General features: G+C 37.3%; 1 protein-coding gene across 1 annotated transcript in view; it reads right to left on the bottom strand.

Annotated features, from left to right (window-relative positions):
• Positions 1–18,167, bottom strand: part of Gpatch2 (G-patch domain containing 2) — a 243,775-nt gene that overhangs the window by 2,372 nt on the left and 223,236 nt on the right. Inside the window, exon 11 of the mRNA XM_074048296.1 lies at positions 17,802–17,894. Within this exon, the coding sequence (XP_073904397.1) occupies positions 17,819–17,894 (76 nt within the window). The 3' untranslated portion in view covers positions 17,802–17,818. The remainder of the gene's footprint in view (positions 1–17,801; positions 17,895–18,167) is intronic.

Raw genomic sequence — 18,167 nt, 5'->3', positions numbered from 1 at the left:
TAGTTGAAATTTTCTGCATGAAGCAATTAACGATCCCACCCCAATACACACACAGATTTCTCTCTCCATCCAGGCAGCAATTCTTTCCCAAACTCAGCAGAAGAAGTGAGCATCAGTCCCAGCATATTTCTAGATACTGTGCATTCTAGAACAATAGTCTTGAGGTAAGGCTGAACACCCCGTTCTAAAACTGGACCATTAAATGGAAATTTGCTGAGCACTGAGACCTGAACTCCCTTCTGGATAATAACCCAAATGTAGAATTATGCCCACCAGCAAAGATATTGATGACTATGAGAAATCTAAGAGAAAAGGCAAAAAAATAAGATTCTGTTAGTGAGGATTTCAAGTGAAGTGGTCATCCTATGGGAAGGCCTATCAGTCAGGGTCCCAATGATCCCTCTAGTGGCTCACTCTGAACTACAATGAGCCATCCAAGGACTAGAACACATATGAGGACTTCTACCAGGAAAGGCAGAGGCTTACAGCAAGGAAAATGCAGAGAAGAGAGCCAATACAGAGAATTGATAAAAAAAAAACTCTAAAAGAGATGAAAACATTTTAAAGGCCATATTGCTAATAGCCTCAGAGAGATAAGATATTGAACCATAAAAAAACCAGACAGCTACCAAAAGAAAGGATGAAAGAGCTCCTAGAAATAGAAAAGAAACAAAAATCTTTTTTTTTATTATTCCTATGTGCATACAAGGCTTGGTTCATTTCTCCCCCCTGCCCCCACCCCCTCCCTTACCACCCACTCCACCCCCTCCCTCTCCTCCCCCAATACCCAGCAGAAACTATTTTGCCCTTATTTCTAATTTTGTTGTAGAGAGAGTAGAAGCAATAATAGGAAGGAACAAGGGTTTTTGCTGGTTGAGATAAGGATAGCTATACAGGGCATTGACTCACATTGATTTCCTGTGCGTGGGTGTTACCTTCTAGGTTAATTCTTTTTGATCTAACCTTTTCTCTAGTACCTGTTCCCCTTTTCCTATTGGCCTCAGTTGCTTTTAAGGTATCTGCTTTAGTTTCTCTGCGTTAAGGGCAACAAATGCTAGCTAGTTTTTTAGGTGTCTTACCTATCTTCACCCCTCCCTTGTGTGCTCTCGCTTTTATCATGTGCTCATAGTCCAATCCCATTGTTGTGTTTGCCCTTGATCTAATGTCCACATATGAGGGAGAACATACGATTTTTGGTCTTTTGGGGCAGGCTAACCTCACTCAGAATGATGTTCTCCAATTCCATCCATTTACCAGCGAATGATAACATTTCGTTCTTCTTCATGGCTGCATAAAATTCCATTGTGTATAGATACCACATTTTCTTAATCCATTCGTCAGTGCTGGGGCATCTTGGCTGAGAAACAAAAATCTTGATGGAACAAATACAAAATGAAGTGGAACAAATTGTCCAGATAGCAAAGGATGGAGCAAAAACTAGAGCATACCTGCTATTGAAGGTGTCAGTTAGCTAACCAAGTGAACCTGTGAAGGAGGCTATTGAATGTGCTTGTCTGAAGTTTACAGGTGGAATATAAAAATAGGTGGCATGGAGACGATCACCAAAAGAGTGGGAGAAGATAGAAAAGAGAAGGAAACCAGAGACTAAGTTCTGGGACATACCAAATGTAACAAGCCTGGGAAATGAAGAGTTAGTAAGAGATTGCAAAGAAATGACCAGTGAGATAGGAGGGGGAAAGACTTTTAGAATCCTAGTAAAGGAAGGATAATAACCAAACTATGTCAGATGCAGCTGATAAGATGAATCTTAGGAACTGAACATTGAATTTAACACTTTGAACCCTGATGGGTCTGCTTATTTATATTATGATTAAAGAAAGACCCACATCAGGCATGTCTTCATGCATGTCAATACTCTAGTAGTAAAGAGATCTTAAAACCTTCTGTAAAGACAAACAAAAACAGAAAATATGTACAATGTCGAATATTAGGAGGCAGGACAGCATAATTATTCATTAGCAATATTAGAAGTTAGAAAATAGAAATGTCTTCAGCATTCTAAGAGGTGATGATTTCTAACCTAGAATTTTATTCCTAGAAAAACTACCAATCAAATGTGAGGGGAATGATAGATATTGTAGTCATATGGGGCTTGAAAAAAGATGTACCCCCCAAGTACCATTTTCTTAGGAAACTATTAAAGCATGTGCTCCCTAAAAACAGGAGACTAGATGGAATCTAGAAGATAATGAATCCAGAAAGACAAGGAGGATTTCTAGGATGATGCCAAAAGCTCAGTTCAAAGTGACATTTGGTGGAAACCTAGAGAACCAACAGCACCAGATGGAGGGACACAGCTGAGGAGACATTTAAAAACATTGGATTGTCCTGTGTGGCTGATAATTTGAAAGAACTTGTAAGAATATATTGGAGAGTTTGGGGATAAATAATGGCTGGTGAATAAAGGCCAAAGTTTATAACAAAAACTAATTACTCCTGGAAAAAAAAAGATTGTGGGAAAAGGGAATATTACCACAGTACATTGTAAGTTAGCTGTATTTACTACTCCAGTAGGCACAATAATGTAGATACTAAGTAATGTCTCACCAACATCAATAGTATAACTATTTTGGAAAAATAAGGGGAGAGATAGTATTTGGATATATTGGGGTAGAAGGATAGGATTTTAAGGGGTAAATGGAGTATAAAAGGGTAAATTTTTTCCACAGAAGAAAATAACTACTTAAAACTAAAAAACTCAAGACAACCCTGATATTTTAAATATTTAAAACATGCACACACAGGAAACATCCAGAAGGATTAAAAGTAGTTCCTCAGAGAAGAAGGCATTAGGACTGAAGGTAAATGAAATGACATGATTACTGAATGTCCTCTGACAGACAGATCCTACCCAATGCTTAACATACAACAGGAACAAGAGCATGAGTCCTGCCCTCTCAAAGCTGACTGTCCAGTTGATGTATGGCCTCCCGATGTACTTCATACATGAACATTAAGCCATGTTGAGTATGAGGAAGTTATACAAAGAGGTTTGATGCACTGAGAATGTCTTTCAATGGTAAACTATTTGCCTAGCATGCCCAAGGGCCTGGGTTGTGTCCCCAGCACAGCAACACAACACAACAAAACAAACAGCAAAACCAAAGAGGGTGGGATTTGGTAAGAGAGAACCTGGGAGCCAATGATTGGACTGATTAATACTTTTTGTGTGGTCTTAAGACAAAAAGTAAGTGCAGGAGCAAAAGAAACAAATAGATTAAGTGTGATATTACAGTTGTGGAAGCAATAAGGAAATGGAGGAAAAAGTTGAAGGGTCACATAGAAAATAAAAAAAGAAAGAAAACTTTGGAAGTGGTGATGGGCTACTCAGGTTTGGACAGAGAAACGCTTGAGTGGGAAAATCTCCAAATTTGAGAGCTTATTTGATGTCACTGATTTTAGAAACTGAAGAAGACTAACGTGGGCTTGGTGCTATATGTGAACATCATGTAAATGGCTTTTTTTTTTTTTTTTGGCTTTGAACATCTCTTTATGCCCACTCTCATCTCTGAATTTATGACCTCCTGTTTGAGGGAAACCCTCATTGTATGTGGTGTTGGAGGGTCAGTGTCTATCTCTCCGTCTCCTACAATGGAAATCAGAGGGGCAAAGTTCTGCCTTTCTACACCAAGGAGCCAGAATGGGAAGGAGAATGGGGTATATTACAAAAGGGACATTATCTTTTGACATACAGATTCTTGAATAGGTGAAAAACAAATGTGGAGTAACTTGAAGGTGAGATTATCAGAGTAACAATGTTGATAAAGTGAAAAGACCTGACTTCCTCCACCTGGGATTCTAGTCCACTTATCTATTGCTTGCCTTGTAATCTATCCATCAGTTCTAGGAGTTGCATGTGTCCTTTCAATGGAATCCCAGTTTGCAAGAGATTGCCAGATTTCCTCTTACGAGAAGCCCAAGTCCCTGACTGATACATGAGGTGACATCATAGAATTGGTAGGATTGGGTAACTAACTGGATGGGAAAACCAAAGACAACTGATAGGGCACATATGTAGTGGAAGATTATTGCCATTGTCAGAGAAGAAAAAAATAAAGAAGTAGAGTTTATTAGTAGGAAGATAAGGAGTTTGGTTCTTCCTTTTGTGTTTCTGGGCTGTCACATACCCTTTAAAGAGCTGGAGAAAGGACTGCAGAATAGCAAGTTGCAGGATTGAACGGGTATACTTGGAAGCACTAGGCATATGTAACAACATTCACAAGAATAGATGTAGTCCTGTGAAGCAGATTACAGAGGAAGAAGAGTAGAATTTTAAGATACAAGTCTTCCTAGAGAGTTGCAGCACTTAGAAGGATATACTCATCCTTTGTGTCCCTGGGGATTGGCTGCAGGCACCCCCTTGCATACCAGAATCCACAGACACTCAAGTCCCTTATGTAAAATGGCATTTACTAATATATAATCCATGCATACCCTCCTATATACTTAAAATCATCTCTATATTACTTACAATACTTAATGCAATGTAAATGACAGGTACAGAGGTATTATACTGTATGGTTTATGAAATAAGGACGAGAAGAAAGTCTGTACATATTTAATAGGGATGCAGTTTTTTCTGAATATTTTTGGTCTGTTGGTTGAGTCTATGATGTGAACTCCATGGATATGTAGGTCCCACTATATATTTATTTTAGGGAGGAAAAAGTAAGGACTTATAGAGAACCTGAGTGTACAGATGCTTATTTTGCTTTAATGCATTGTTGTTAATAAGGTTTCAAGGAGGCTAGACTAGTAGGGGTTAGTAAAAAAGAAAGCAATACAACTGATGAGTTTAGTTTAATTTTTGATCACCTATCTCATGACAAGAAAGTGCATGAACTTGGATGCATGTATCAGAAAACATGGAATCTAATTGGCTTAACCAGTAAAGGACTTTATTACCTTAGGAATAAGAAGTCATAGGTAAGGCAATATCCAAGAGTGTACATCAGGACATCTTCTCTGCTTCTCTGAGATTCTATTGGATCTGTCTTCCTCTGTGAGTCGGTCTGACCTCAAGTCAACTCCCTTGATAATTGCGAGAAGGCCATGAGGAAGGAAGCATTTCCTGGATGCGCTCTACTCTACTTTCCCTTATGGCATGTTGGCCAGCATCCCATCCCATGCCCACACCTGTGCAATGACTAACATAGAGTATTCAAGATTCGACCATGGAGTTGGGTCCAGCCTGCTTGAAGCACACAGCTAGGCGAAGAAAGAGTAATTTAGACAGCTGGACAGAGTAGGGGTGCTAGAATACTAGGAGCAGCTTACACAGGCAGTAATGAAGAATAGAGTCATGAAATAAACATGGTCAGCTCCATGATGTGAGGCTAATTCTCTACATTAAATTCAGTGATTCATTTACTGGAATTTTTGTATTTATTTATTTATTTTATTGTGCTAGGGTTACATTGTGACATTGACAAAAGTTCTTACCATATATCAAATATATAGTTGAATTCACCCCCTCTATCATTTTCCTTTATCTCCCTCCCCCCATTCCTGAAGTAGTTTCAACAGGTCTCATTTTCTTATTTACATATGTGTGAACACAGTATTTACACTATATTCACCCTCCTACACTCATTCCCCACATGCTCCCCACTCCCACTTCTGCCCTCCTGTTCTCTGATTTTGTTAAAAAAAAAAAAGACACTTTTGTTTGTTTAAGATAGCTACACAGGGAGTTTCCTTGTGACATTTCCATGTATATATGTATTATAACCCAGATTGGTTCATCCCCTCTATTTTTCTCTTTTCTACCTTAGTTCCCTTCTTATGATGATTTCAACAGGCTTAAATTTGTTGTAATTTTTGATTTGGAGATAATTTTAGGGAATGTACATATTCATGAAATTTATAAAGGTTCATCATTGTATGATTTCCAATTTGAACAATTTCTAAATCTTTAACTCCTCTGTAATTGTCATTTCCTTTTCTCTGTCTCCTTGCTTTTCAAAAATCACATGTGCCACAGAGACTAAATCTTCCTGAACTTGTATTTTGTCCACCACAATTTCACCGAAGCCAGTGATTTGTGGGCCCAAGATGGCATTGACAGTGGATGCTTGGGTCAGGAGTAATTAAAAAGTGTCAGTGGTCAAGGAGGTGGAAATCAGCTCAAGCCCAACTGGAGCATTTAGCTATTTTACTGCTGCATCCTTTTAGGCCTCTTTCAGCTTATAAATATTAATTTAAAGACTACCAACAAGGACAGTAAACGGATTTAGGCATAAAACTTCCTGTCGGGGTGATTTATACCCAATAAAAGGAAAGCAGGATAGAGAAAGCCTGCTTCGCTAAGTTTACGATAGACAGTGAAATAGTACCATCAAAATAAAAAGGCTTTCAGTCTGTCATCGGCTGTGTGGGTGTCTCCCTTTTTAATAAGCAGCATGCTAGAATTGTATTGTTTGCTTTTATCAGTGCCTTGCACTGTTGAGGGAAACTTCTGCATTGCTAATTGAACTTGTACAGATTTATAGGCTCATGGACTGAGCATGAGAGAGATTATTAGGACTTAAAAGATAATAGTGCCAGAAAGAAAATTAAAAATGCTTTCCCCACTTATATTTCAATAGTGCATAACTTCTACCCTTTATACATTCTACAGTGGCATATGAATTTTGTTTGAAAGATCTGTCTTAGAGTCCACACAAGAACGATTTAATGTCAGACAATTCTGCTGCCATCTTAACAGGACTATAGAATCCTTGCCCATGTGAGTCTCAAAATTATGACAATAAAACTTTTTCCTGGGTAAGAGGTTAATAATTTGACACTTCTAGATGGTCACTGTTGGGAGATAGTTCTCCATGTGTCCCTTCATGTCTATATATCTTTGGAGGAGAGGTACTTGTTGCCTCTGCTCCATGTTGTCTTCTCCTGCTGTTTGAACAGGAGCAGTCTTGGAAGAAAGATGGAGTCTCTCCCTGGAGCAATGGGCAGGTTTGGAGCTTAAAAGTTCTCTCATGTAATATTACCCACCTGTCTTCACAAAGAGGTGCCACACTTCCCTTGTAGTTACTGCAGCTTGTGGGGCTGATGGAAATTCGGATTCTCTGTCTCTTTTGCCATAAGTAATAGTACTTTGTCTCTGACTCAGGTGTCTCTCCTCTTTTGCCAGCATCCATGATCAGCCTATGTTCCTAGCATACATATATCATACCCTTGACAGCTCATGAAATTCACCAGCAATGTGAATTTAGAAAGGTAATTTCTTAATATTTAAAATTATGAAGGAGATTAGCACCTATCTTAAGCCATAATATGCCTTTATTCCCCCAAATTTCCACACCTAGATGAATCCAGTTTTCCTTCAGCTATAACCAACCAAAAGCTAATATAATAGTAGTTGTTGGGAAGAATTATTGAGGAAACTCCTTTTCCCCAATCTGCAGGAGGGGGATTCTGTTAAAAAAACATAAGTTAAACTAAATGACAAGTTAATGTCCCTTTCAGCCTTCAGTTTACTGAAATATTGAGAAAATCTATGGCAAACAGCCCAGTTAAAACATGATCCAACAACTTAACAGACAGCCCCAAAGAAAATAAGCAGATAGCAAAACAAACACATGAAAAATACTCCTCGTCCTATGTCACCATGGAAATGCGAGTCAAGACAGAAATATACCTCTGTGTACCAATCAGAATAGCCAACACGCAGAACAGTGACAACACCAAATGCTGCCAGGGATGTGGGGCAACAGGAACTTCAATTCATTGCTGGTGGAAATTCCAAATGGTACAGCCACTTTTGGAAGGTGATTTGATGGTTTCTCACAAAACAAAGCGTACTTCATTATTGGATTCAGCAAAAAGAGCTCCTTGGTATTTACCCAGAGGAGTGGAAAAGTGATGTTCAAGTGAAAGCTGCATTTCCTTTGGAGAAGCTTCATTCATAATTGCCACAACTTGGAACAACCAAAATGTCCTTCAGTAAATGAGTGGATACAGTGTGCTACATCCAGACAATGGAATATTATTTGGTGGTAAAAAGAAATGAGCTACCAAGCTACAAAAAGAGATGGAAAGGATATATAAATTCAAATGAAGAAGTCACTTTGGAAAGGCTACTGACTAAAAGGTTCCAATTATATGACGTTATGGAAAAGGCAAAACTATGGAGACAGTTAAAAACGTCAGTAGTTGCCAAAGACTGGGAGGGATGGGTGAACTGGCAGAGCACAGAGGAGTTTTAGGTCAGTGAAAACACCCTGAATGGTACTATAATAATGGATACATCCCATTATGTGCCCAAACCCATAGACTGTATAAAAGCAACCGCAATCCCCAGTGCAGACTTGGACTTTGGGTGACTATGAGGTGTTGGTGTAAGTTCATCACTGGTAAAATTGTACCACTCTGGTGGGGAATGTCAATAGTGGGGGAAGTTGTCCACGTGCAGAAATAGGCCATGTACAGGAACTCTCTGAATTTTTTTTATGAATTTAAAACTTCTCTAAAAATAATCTTTAACTACGAAAAAGAAACACTAATTACTGTATATAAAAATTTAGAAGTGGCCGGGTATGGTGGTTCATGCCTGTAATCCAAGCTATGTGGGAGACACAGATAGGAGAATTGCAATCTAAGGCCAGCCTGGGCAAAAATTAAGACTGTATCTGAAAAATGCAAAAAAACAAAAAGGGCCGGAAATGTGGTTCAGGTGGTAGACTGCTTGCCTACTAAGTGCAAGATCCTGAGTTCAAATCTCAGTATTGCCAAAAAAGAAGGAATTTAGAAATGTATGTTTTACGTTGTAGCATATGGTGTAAAATGCTTTAAAAATGATTTCCTGAAATTTACATGATGTTCAGGTACTGTGGTGTAGCTTCGTCAGCAAAGCAATGTCATCCTCCTTTTCCTTTTTCTCTACTATTTCTTTGTTCACTGCTGCAATTCACTGGACAAGTACAAGTGGACAGAGAAAAGCAAAATGTGAAACTGTCTATGCCCTCAACCTAGCCGACCACCTAGTAGTGAGAGACATACACAAGAGTCAACTGAGCAAAGGAGAAGGAGAGGTGCCATGAAAGGGCTCAGCATGCTTGGCTGACCTCAGGATTTCAAATGGAAATATCTGTATGCTACATGCTACGTGAAAATTCCACACCAGTGTTGGGTCAGTATCATGATGTGGCTTAAAATGAAGCCCAAGACGGATAAAGTTGTTTCTTTGTGTTTTCACGACTAGAGAAAAATGGACTTGTACATGGATGATATTATGTCGATTGGAAGTCACCCATTATTGGTTTAACTTGGATAACTTCCAACAGTAATACAATCTAAATTTTGTAAGCACTGCTGACTTGGTTGTACTAGAAAAGTACGACCTGACACTTGCTTCTCACAATCCTTAAATAAGAAACCTCCTAGTTTAACTCTGGCTCCATTTTTAGAACGAGTGGGCTAGTTAGGGTGTAGTATGTTCAGTCCATCAGAATTGGCTTCTCAGTGGCTCGTTACAGAAAATCACACTGGAAAGGCCGAGCTCACACTGTGGTATTTAAGAACCATTGTGCCTATTCTCCCCTCGTCCCCACACAGAGCGAGCCCCCAGCCCCACCACCAGCCTCACCTTCAGATTATGAACGTCTAGCCAAGTTTCACCTATGTATATCTTCAGAAATTACAACATTTTTCCTTTTAGATCATTAAGGATAGGAATTAAGCTGAACAGGACAGGATTTATACAAGGGCTCTCATCAGAAAGAACCCTTAACAAATAGAAATGTTGAGTTTCCCTGAAAGTTCCACAAGGAGATGGCTCCAACATTAAAAAGTGATGGGGATATATGTGTGGAAGGAAGCCCTGAATGAGGATATAGCTTTCTGAAAAAGAACAGTATGGTCGAACAAAGCTTTGATGATGAAATTAACATGAAACAAAGGCCCTCTGAGGAAGATCAGTCTGAGAAGAAATGAAGAATACATAAAACTTTGTTTAATTTATGGAATTTATATGCTGCTGACCAGTAAGTATAAAGTTCCATTCCCTCGGTCCTCACTATCACTCATGTATTACTTGTCAGTAAATGTGATGCACTCAGAACATAACAGCTACGGTAATATTTCTGTTCCCACTGCAGCTTTACTACACCCATGAAACTCTGCAATCTTTCAGTTCCCTCACTGTTAACATCTGCTGAAACATCATTGGGCCCAGCATAGCCAAGCTGCTCTTCTGAAATTACATTTAGCAGAGCAGTTAATGCTAACAGTATAATTCTAGACGCAACCGTGTTTGAAAAGGGCTTTATAACTGGCACAATGATTGTGCTTCCGTTACGTTTTCTTTCTTTCTTTCAGATCTGTTTTGTATGTCACAATCTACTGATTTTGGAGTATGCCATTTAAAAGTATCAGTATACACACACGCACACACACATTGTATTCTGATGCTTTTTATTTCATAACCTAAACTCTTTTTCTAGAACTTTTTAAATGAAATGAAATTCCATTGCAAGATATGATTACAAACACTTAGCTGTTTGAGGTAGGAAATTAATCGAGTTTCTGTAAAATGAAGATACTTTTATCACTGCATTAATCTTCTCAGAATGCTTTTAAATCCAAATAGTCCTACACATAGAAAAAAATAATCATGTTGCTGATGGCTTTTGTTAATGACAATTTATCCATTCTATAATTCTAAAGCAATGAATTTTTTTCAAAAAAAGCCTTGCTCTGAACACTATCTTAATTATAAATGCAATTATTGTACATTGCATTGATATTATTTTAAAATAATGTATTGTGATATATTTTGTATCACCATATTTTACATAAATAGGTATATTTTGTATTATAGGACATGATGCTCAAGCATTTTAAAATGTGGGTGTTTATCTGATCTAATAAATGCTTTTGTAAGTTATTTATTTATTTATTTATTATTTTTTTTTTATTTGTATGTGCATACAATGTTTGGGTCATTTCTCCCCCCTTCCCCCACCCCCTCCCTTACCCTCCCACCCATTCCATCTCCACTCCTACCCCCTTGCTACCAGGCACAAACTATTTTGCCCTTATCTCTAATTTTGTTGTAGAGAGAGTATAAGCAATAACAGGAAGGACCAAGGGTTTTTGCTAGTTGGGATAAGGATAGCTGTACAGGGAGTTGACTTGCATTGCTTTCCTGTACATGTGTGTTACCTTCTAAATTAATTCTTCTCGAACTAACCTTTTCTTTAGTTCCTGGTTCCCATCTCCTATTGGCCTCAGTTGCTTTAAAGTATCTGCATTAGTTTCTCTGCATTGAGGGCAACAAATGCTATCTAGTTTTGTGGGTGTCTTACTGTAAGTTATTTATTAAATATTAAAGCTTTCTCCTCAGAATATACCTCCTCAAATTAAAACATAAATTTTAATTTATTTTCACCATCAAGTAAAATTGCATAATAGCAATTTAATCTTAAGTGATGGGTTTATTATTTTCTAGCCATGTTGAGGGCAGAAAGTATGTTTTACTAAGAAATCACAGAGAATGGTGCTTCTAATACAGTAGCAAAACATCTGAATAGGTAAAGGAAGAAACACTGCCTAGGTGTGCTTAGTGTTATGTTTAACAGGTTTTACATAACCCTCCTCAAATGCAGATACATGCAGAAGTTAGTAGCATGAAATATGTTATGGTCAAGGATAACAACTGTGTAAAATTTCTATGTATATGTTTGCATATATATGTTGCCTCCTGGATAGTTCTGTGTTTATGCCATGCATAATGGTCTGTTGAAGTCAGGAAACAGATTATATTCATAGCTATCTCTGCAGGATGTATGTAAAGATATAAGTAAGATTCTTTTCTTATAAAGAGGTGTGGGATTTATCTTCAACCTCCTCTACCCCGTATCCCTAGGAATCTTCACCCTCCCTGGGCTAATCATTCTTCATGACATGAGCAGTTAAATTCACTCTTCAGAAACCCTCTGGTCAGAGATAATTTGATTTGCACTGGTGTCCTCTACTTGCTGGCAAGACTTTTTACTTGGGTCCTGAATTCAGTCTCTTTGGCTATATTTCTGAATCTGCTACATATCTACCACACACCTGTGGCTTGTGTGTGATCCAAGAAGGTACCCCATGTTCAAACAGAAAACACTGCCAAATGTCTACTGTCTGGGTAGTGACCCTCAATGGGATACTTGCTCAACTGCGCTCTGTGCTCTGTTCTGACCACTGGCTCCATTCCCCAGTCCTACAGGGCTCTTATGCTGGGTTTTACTCCACCACTCTATTTCTTATTTTTGGCTTCCCAATCCCAAACTTCTTTTCCTGTACTAACACTTCAAGGCTGATGTCATCAAAATATAATTTCTTTTATGGTATTTGGTTGTCTTTCATGGCATACATATAAATTTCTAATATATGCTTTATACAGAGAAGAAAAATCCCTTAAGTCTTAAAACGTATTCACAAAGTAATCTTCCAGGCACTGCAAAATGTTACATTATCATTGAATATTTACCTTCGTTATGCTCGTTTCCTAACCTTGTACAAGAATATGCACATAGGAAATCTTGTATTTGAGCTCTAAGCAGTACCTGATTAATGAACAGCAGTAAATTATAACTTGCCAGCTGGTTTTCCTGTATCCCACTGTAATAACAATCTAGTTTCATATCTCCTTTTTCTCCTTCCTTTTCCTCCTTACTACTATAAAACTAGAAGCATCTGGAATTATATTTATTAAGGCAAGGTGAAATCTACCAAAAGTAAACCAAGGAGACAGGAGGTTTTCCGAATTATTATTTTGGGGTTTGAACATATGAGAGAGACAGAAAGAAAGAGGAAGCAAGAGAGAGCCAGAGACAGACAGGGACCGGGAAAGGGAGAGAATTTCTCCCTTTTGCTTCATGTCCTTCAAGACTTGCCATTGGCAGTGCATGAAGGACTTCTGTCAAGTGACCTAAAGAGGAAACAATTGTCATTGCTTTCAGCTGTTCCTTCCTTCTTTGAAGTTCCTTTCCAGCCTGCAGCCCCTGCTAACCAGGCAGGCTTAGCCAGCCCTGTTTATGCTAAGGATCCCTCCCCTGGCAGACACGAATCCCACCCTCAGGGGAACCTGCTTTGCACTGAGCCAAGAAGGTTTTGCTGTTTGTTTTTTATTCCTCCCTTCTCTTTACTTCTCTCCCATTAAGATACAAAGAAATAGGACCTAAAATGTCATTTAGAGTTGAGGTAACAAGTGGAATCACAGCAACCTCAAACCAGGTACATTAAATAAGTGAAGCCAAAAGCCTTATAGGAGCATTACTCAACAGTGAAAAAGCAGGAATAACAAACAACACAACCCTACAGAAAGAATGACTAGAGCAGGTGTAGGGCAATTTCCTAGCCCCATGAAAGCTGGTTGTGCCCTCTTCTCAGAAGTAGATACTTCCATGAGGCCATCCTCCATCTTTAAAATAAACGCCTCCTCTGCCTTGCATTTGAGCTTTTCTTTAAGTGAATTTCTTATCCTTGCAACCAAATGAACACTGACAAAGTCAGCAATAGAATTATATCCTTCCAAGGAGCACATGATCCAAGGCAGATACCAATGACACAAGCACACGAATGACCAGAGATTCTGTGAATTGTAGGCTTCGTTCCCTGCCAGTCTAGCCCCATACACCTCTGTGTACTACACTGCATTCCAATTTCCTTGTGGTTATAGAAAAAGCCTTTTGAAACGTGTATCACTTGCTCATATGGAACAGTAGAGGACAATAAAATATTAATATTTCATACTTCATATATATTCATAGTACTGTAGTAAACAGGCTAAAATCAATGTCCATCAAATGTTAACATGTTTTAATCACTGTAACTCATAGAAGGATGGGTAATTTCACATAACAAAATTAAACCTGAGGTCTCATTTTACATGGTCTTCAAGGCTAATTTTTTGCTATATTTGGCAGTCTTCAGAGAGAAGATTTAGCTATTTTTTGAGGCCATTGTTTTATTATAAATGTGGATTTTAATATAATGTATATGTATATTTTCTATCTTTTCCCCATGTTTACTTGGGCTCAGCTAATCCCCAGGAATACCTAACTTGAGTTCTAATTTACTTACATACATGGAAAAATAGTATGAATTTGTCGAGGAATATAAAACATTTTAGTAATATTAACATTGTATCACAATATACAAACTAGTCCCATTGTGAAATCAGCATTGGACTAGGGATTACAAGGTCTTGGTTCTGGTCCCGATCTTATTCACTTATTATTTGTTATGCTGGACATATTTCTATCTTTTTTGAGTTTTTTCCCTAACACATTTTAAAGGACAAGAATGCTTACCTTACGAGAATGAAATCAGAAATGTGAATGTCAAATAGCTTTATAAATCACCTATCCTGAGTTATTGTAATAGGAGCTGGGACCACAAATAGATGTGGGGTATGTGTTCTGGCCAAGTTTAAAGTCTCCTTTATATGAGAGCCTTTCCTCACTGTGAAGTTTCATTGTCTTTTTAACTAGTGAGTGGTCACAGTATCCACTTAACAGAAAGGAAAAGACTAGGTTTTTGATAAAGGGCAGAATAAACAGGATTTGTGAAAGATCAAATATGGGATAATTTTAAAAAAGAAAAGAATCAAAGACTTCTAAAAAGTAGTTGACAGTTATTTCTTCAACAACTCTCAACTGATTCTTCTCTAAAATTATGCTACATGTTCTAGTTGATGCTTAACAAATAGTTAAGAAGCAATAACTTTGTACTCAATACTTTGCTAATCCCTGGGTATAAAACAAACAAACAAAAACACAGTGCTTTCCCCCAAGAACTGTGATTGATTCTTACTGAAAGAGACAAACATTCAATTCTAATACAGTAAGGAAAATTTATACTGAACAGAGGAAAAGTATCTGATCCAACTGTTTCCCATAGGAAGATGAAAGCTAAGAAAAATAAAATTTTTTTAAATGTACCACAGAAAGAGACATGAAAGAGTGTTCAAAGGAGAATAAACCATGTGTTGTTCTCTTAGGACTTGCAATTTATTCTGTTTCTTATTGGAATTGACTTGCAACAGTTGGAAAGAAACAGAAGCAGCTAAAATGTATGGACCTTGTTTTTGAGCACTAAAGGAAGTTTGACTATATGCATTAAGTCGAAGGTTCTGATAAGTTCTTCATGAACTTCAGTGTTGAGAAGAGAGTTGAGGGTTGAGTGGGAAATGAACTGGTAGAGAGGAAGAAGAGAAGGTACACGTACTGCTCTATAATCTTCTCCCTGTAGATTCTGTGGAACACATGCACACACACATACGCACACAAACATGTAGAGATAGGTAGATAGGTAGATAGATAGACAGATAGATAGATAGACATGGATAGATACTTCTCAAGTATATTGAGAAGGTTTTGCCAGCAGAAATCATACACTCTTCATATCCATCCCTCATTATAGCTAATGCTTTGTATGTACAGGAATGTTATCTTTTTCTCAATATTTGATTATTGGTGAAGTTTGAGTCTGAGAGTTAGGGACTAGAAATGCTTAACCCCATTTTCTTTTTTTATGTGGAATTGTTTTAATAAAGAGTTTTACACACAGTACCTTACATATAGAACAGTGTGTTTGCAATTTTAAATAATACCTGAATGTACAGCAGAATGTATTCTGATCAAAGATAAATACAAGTTTACTGTCTTTTAGCTCTAAAATGTACTTAACAGATTGTTAGAGGTGACAAACAGAATGTGGCATAAAATATTCAAGTGTTTTACTTGAACCCATTTTCTACACTGCAAAAATCTAAATTCCCAAAACTCCCAATGTATATTATCTGATGTTTGCTTATTACACCCAAAGCAGGTAGCTGTGATAAATTTTGAAAGCATGATGGTAGAGCAAGTGTAATCTAGATTATTTTTACTTACTGGGTTCACAGATAAATATATAACTATATATTTATATATCTCTGTATATATAATTATATAGCAGACCTCGGAAATCAGTCTACTTACACGTGATACAGTTTAGAAGACAAATACTGATTTGTACTGGACTACCTCAAAGTATTTCTTCTTGCTTAATCCACTCACTGTTTATGATGACTTTAAATAGACAGCAGTGATGGAATTGGTGACCAAATTATGAAACCAAATGTGCAATCTTGAAAATTCACCAAAAGTAAAAACTAATAAAACAATTTAAGTAAGAAATTAGCTCAGTCAGGAGTTTTGATGATATACATCAATATCTGTATATTCTGAGAACACTGTTGATCAGAAAATTTCAGACTAAGTTACAAATTCAATAGGAGTTTCGTTCAATTGCTTCTATCAATGTACTAGCTTAGTCAAGAATTTACTTGGAAAATTGTTTGCAAAGGATTGCTTTAAATAATCCTCTATGTTTATGAATTAACGTGAGTACTATAGGTAACTAAACTGTAAAGCCATGAATCAATACCTATACTTTATCAAAAGTTACTGACTTATAAGGATTCAATGTGGTAATATTATATAGATTTCTTAAATTGAAAACAGAATGTATAAAAAAATCTGAAGGTGTCAATGCAGTGTGTCTTAAGTAATTTCAAGTAAGTTCAAAATCTAAACTACATCTAATTAAATAATTCTAAGACATTAAAATTTTATGAAAGGTATGATAATTTAAATTCCAATGCTTACTCTGCCATATGTAAAATAAGAATGATTCATACATTGTAAGCTTATGATTATTATTAAATAAAATAATGGAAACTATCCACTTCCAATTAGTGCACAATAATTAGTCGTTATTAATGCAAACTAATGTGTTGTCAAAACAACAGAGACAGTGAAAAGATCAGTGGTTACCAAGGTGTGAGGAGAAAGGGATGAATAGGTGGAGCACAAGAGACTGGTAGGGCACCAAAACTGTTCTATATGATACTTATCATAGTGAGTACAAATCATTACACATTTTTCAAAATTTGTAGAGCATACAACACCAATAGTGACCCCTCATGCAAATTATGGACTTGGATTAATTATGGTACATTAATATTGCTTCATTGATTGTAGCAAATATACCACATAGAAAATGGATGTTGATGGTGTAGAGTTGTGTGAGAACCCTGCTGTGGACCTAAAAGTTCTCTAAAAATTAAAGTCTGTTAATTTTTTAAAGTACATTTAAAGAGCTAATGTGAACAGAACATTTACTTTTTTTTTTTTACAGATTGTACTCTAAGTGCTTTATAGATAGTGATTTATTTAACCTTCATATCAAACTTGTGAGGACACTAAAGCACAGAGTAGCTGGATAACCTCATACATGGTCAAGGATGGAACGTGGATTGAAACGGATACATTAGGCTGGTTATGATGTAGGAAGTGCTTTGAGTGAATATCAGAAAAATATACCCCGGAAGCAACAGTAATATTGGGAACAACTAAATTTTATCCACAAAGAATATCAAAGGGTCTAGAAATCTGATGATTCCTTGTAGTCCAGTCTAATTCAAAGTCAATTATTGGAATTTTTCTGAATAGTATATCAAAAATTGGTGAATTCAGCTAGTGAAGGCTATGTAGCTTTCTATTTGAGGAACCAAGATGGAAAAGGTAGTGAACTTTGAAAATCACCTCTCAAAATGGTACTGTGGTCTACATACTATTATGGCTATTTTATCTACCAGGAAATTGAGGCTGAGAGAGATTAAATCTTTTGGAGATACAAAGATTGGGTAGAAATAAGCTAGTTAAGTGACTCCTTGTGGGCTACCTACTGTGGCCCTGGGGCTGTGGTTCGGATGTGAAGATCTGTCTTACTTGGAGAGTCTTTACCTTAGGCTGACCACCACTCACTCCCAGTGCCAGCTTGGTCCTCTGAGGTTGTTGAGCTTCATGGGCTGCCCCTCCTCCACAGCACATCTACTCCTATACGAAAGAAAGAATTAAGGAACTTATACTCAAGTCACATAGTAGTCACACAAGACATTTGTGTGCAAATCAGACTTTATAGAAGTTCAATGATATGGAAAGGATTTCTTAGGAGCAAAAGAATTGAAACATGAATATTTCAAGCTCCTATTATTAGCATGCCTTCTGCCATACTGATTGCATTGCTCCGCCATCACTCACATCTTGTTCCTGTCTTCATCTCTTTCTCAGACCCTACTTCGGTGTTTAAATTCACCCTTATGCAAAATA

Source organism: Castor canadensis, chromosome 11 (genome assembly GCF_047511655.1).
Source record: "Castor canadensis chromosome 11, mCasCan1.hap1v2, whole genome shotgun sequence".
Taxonomy (NCBI): domain Eukaryota; kingdom Metazoa; phylum Chordata; class Mammalia; order Rodentia; family Castoridae; genus Castor; species Castor canadensis.
The sequence above is the reverse complement of the archived record's forward strand: the minus strand, read 5'-3'. Positions and strand labels throughout refer to the sequence as shown.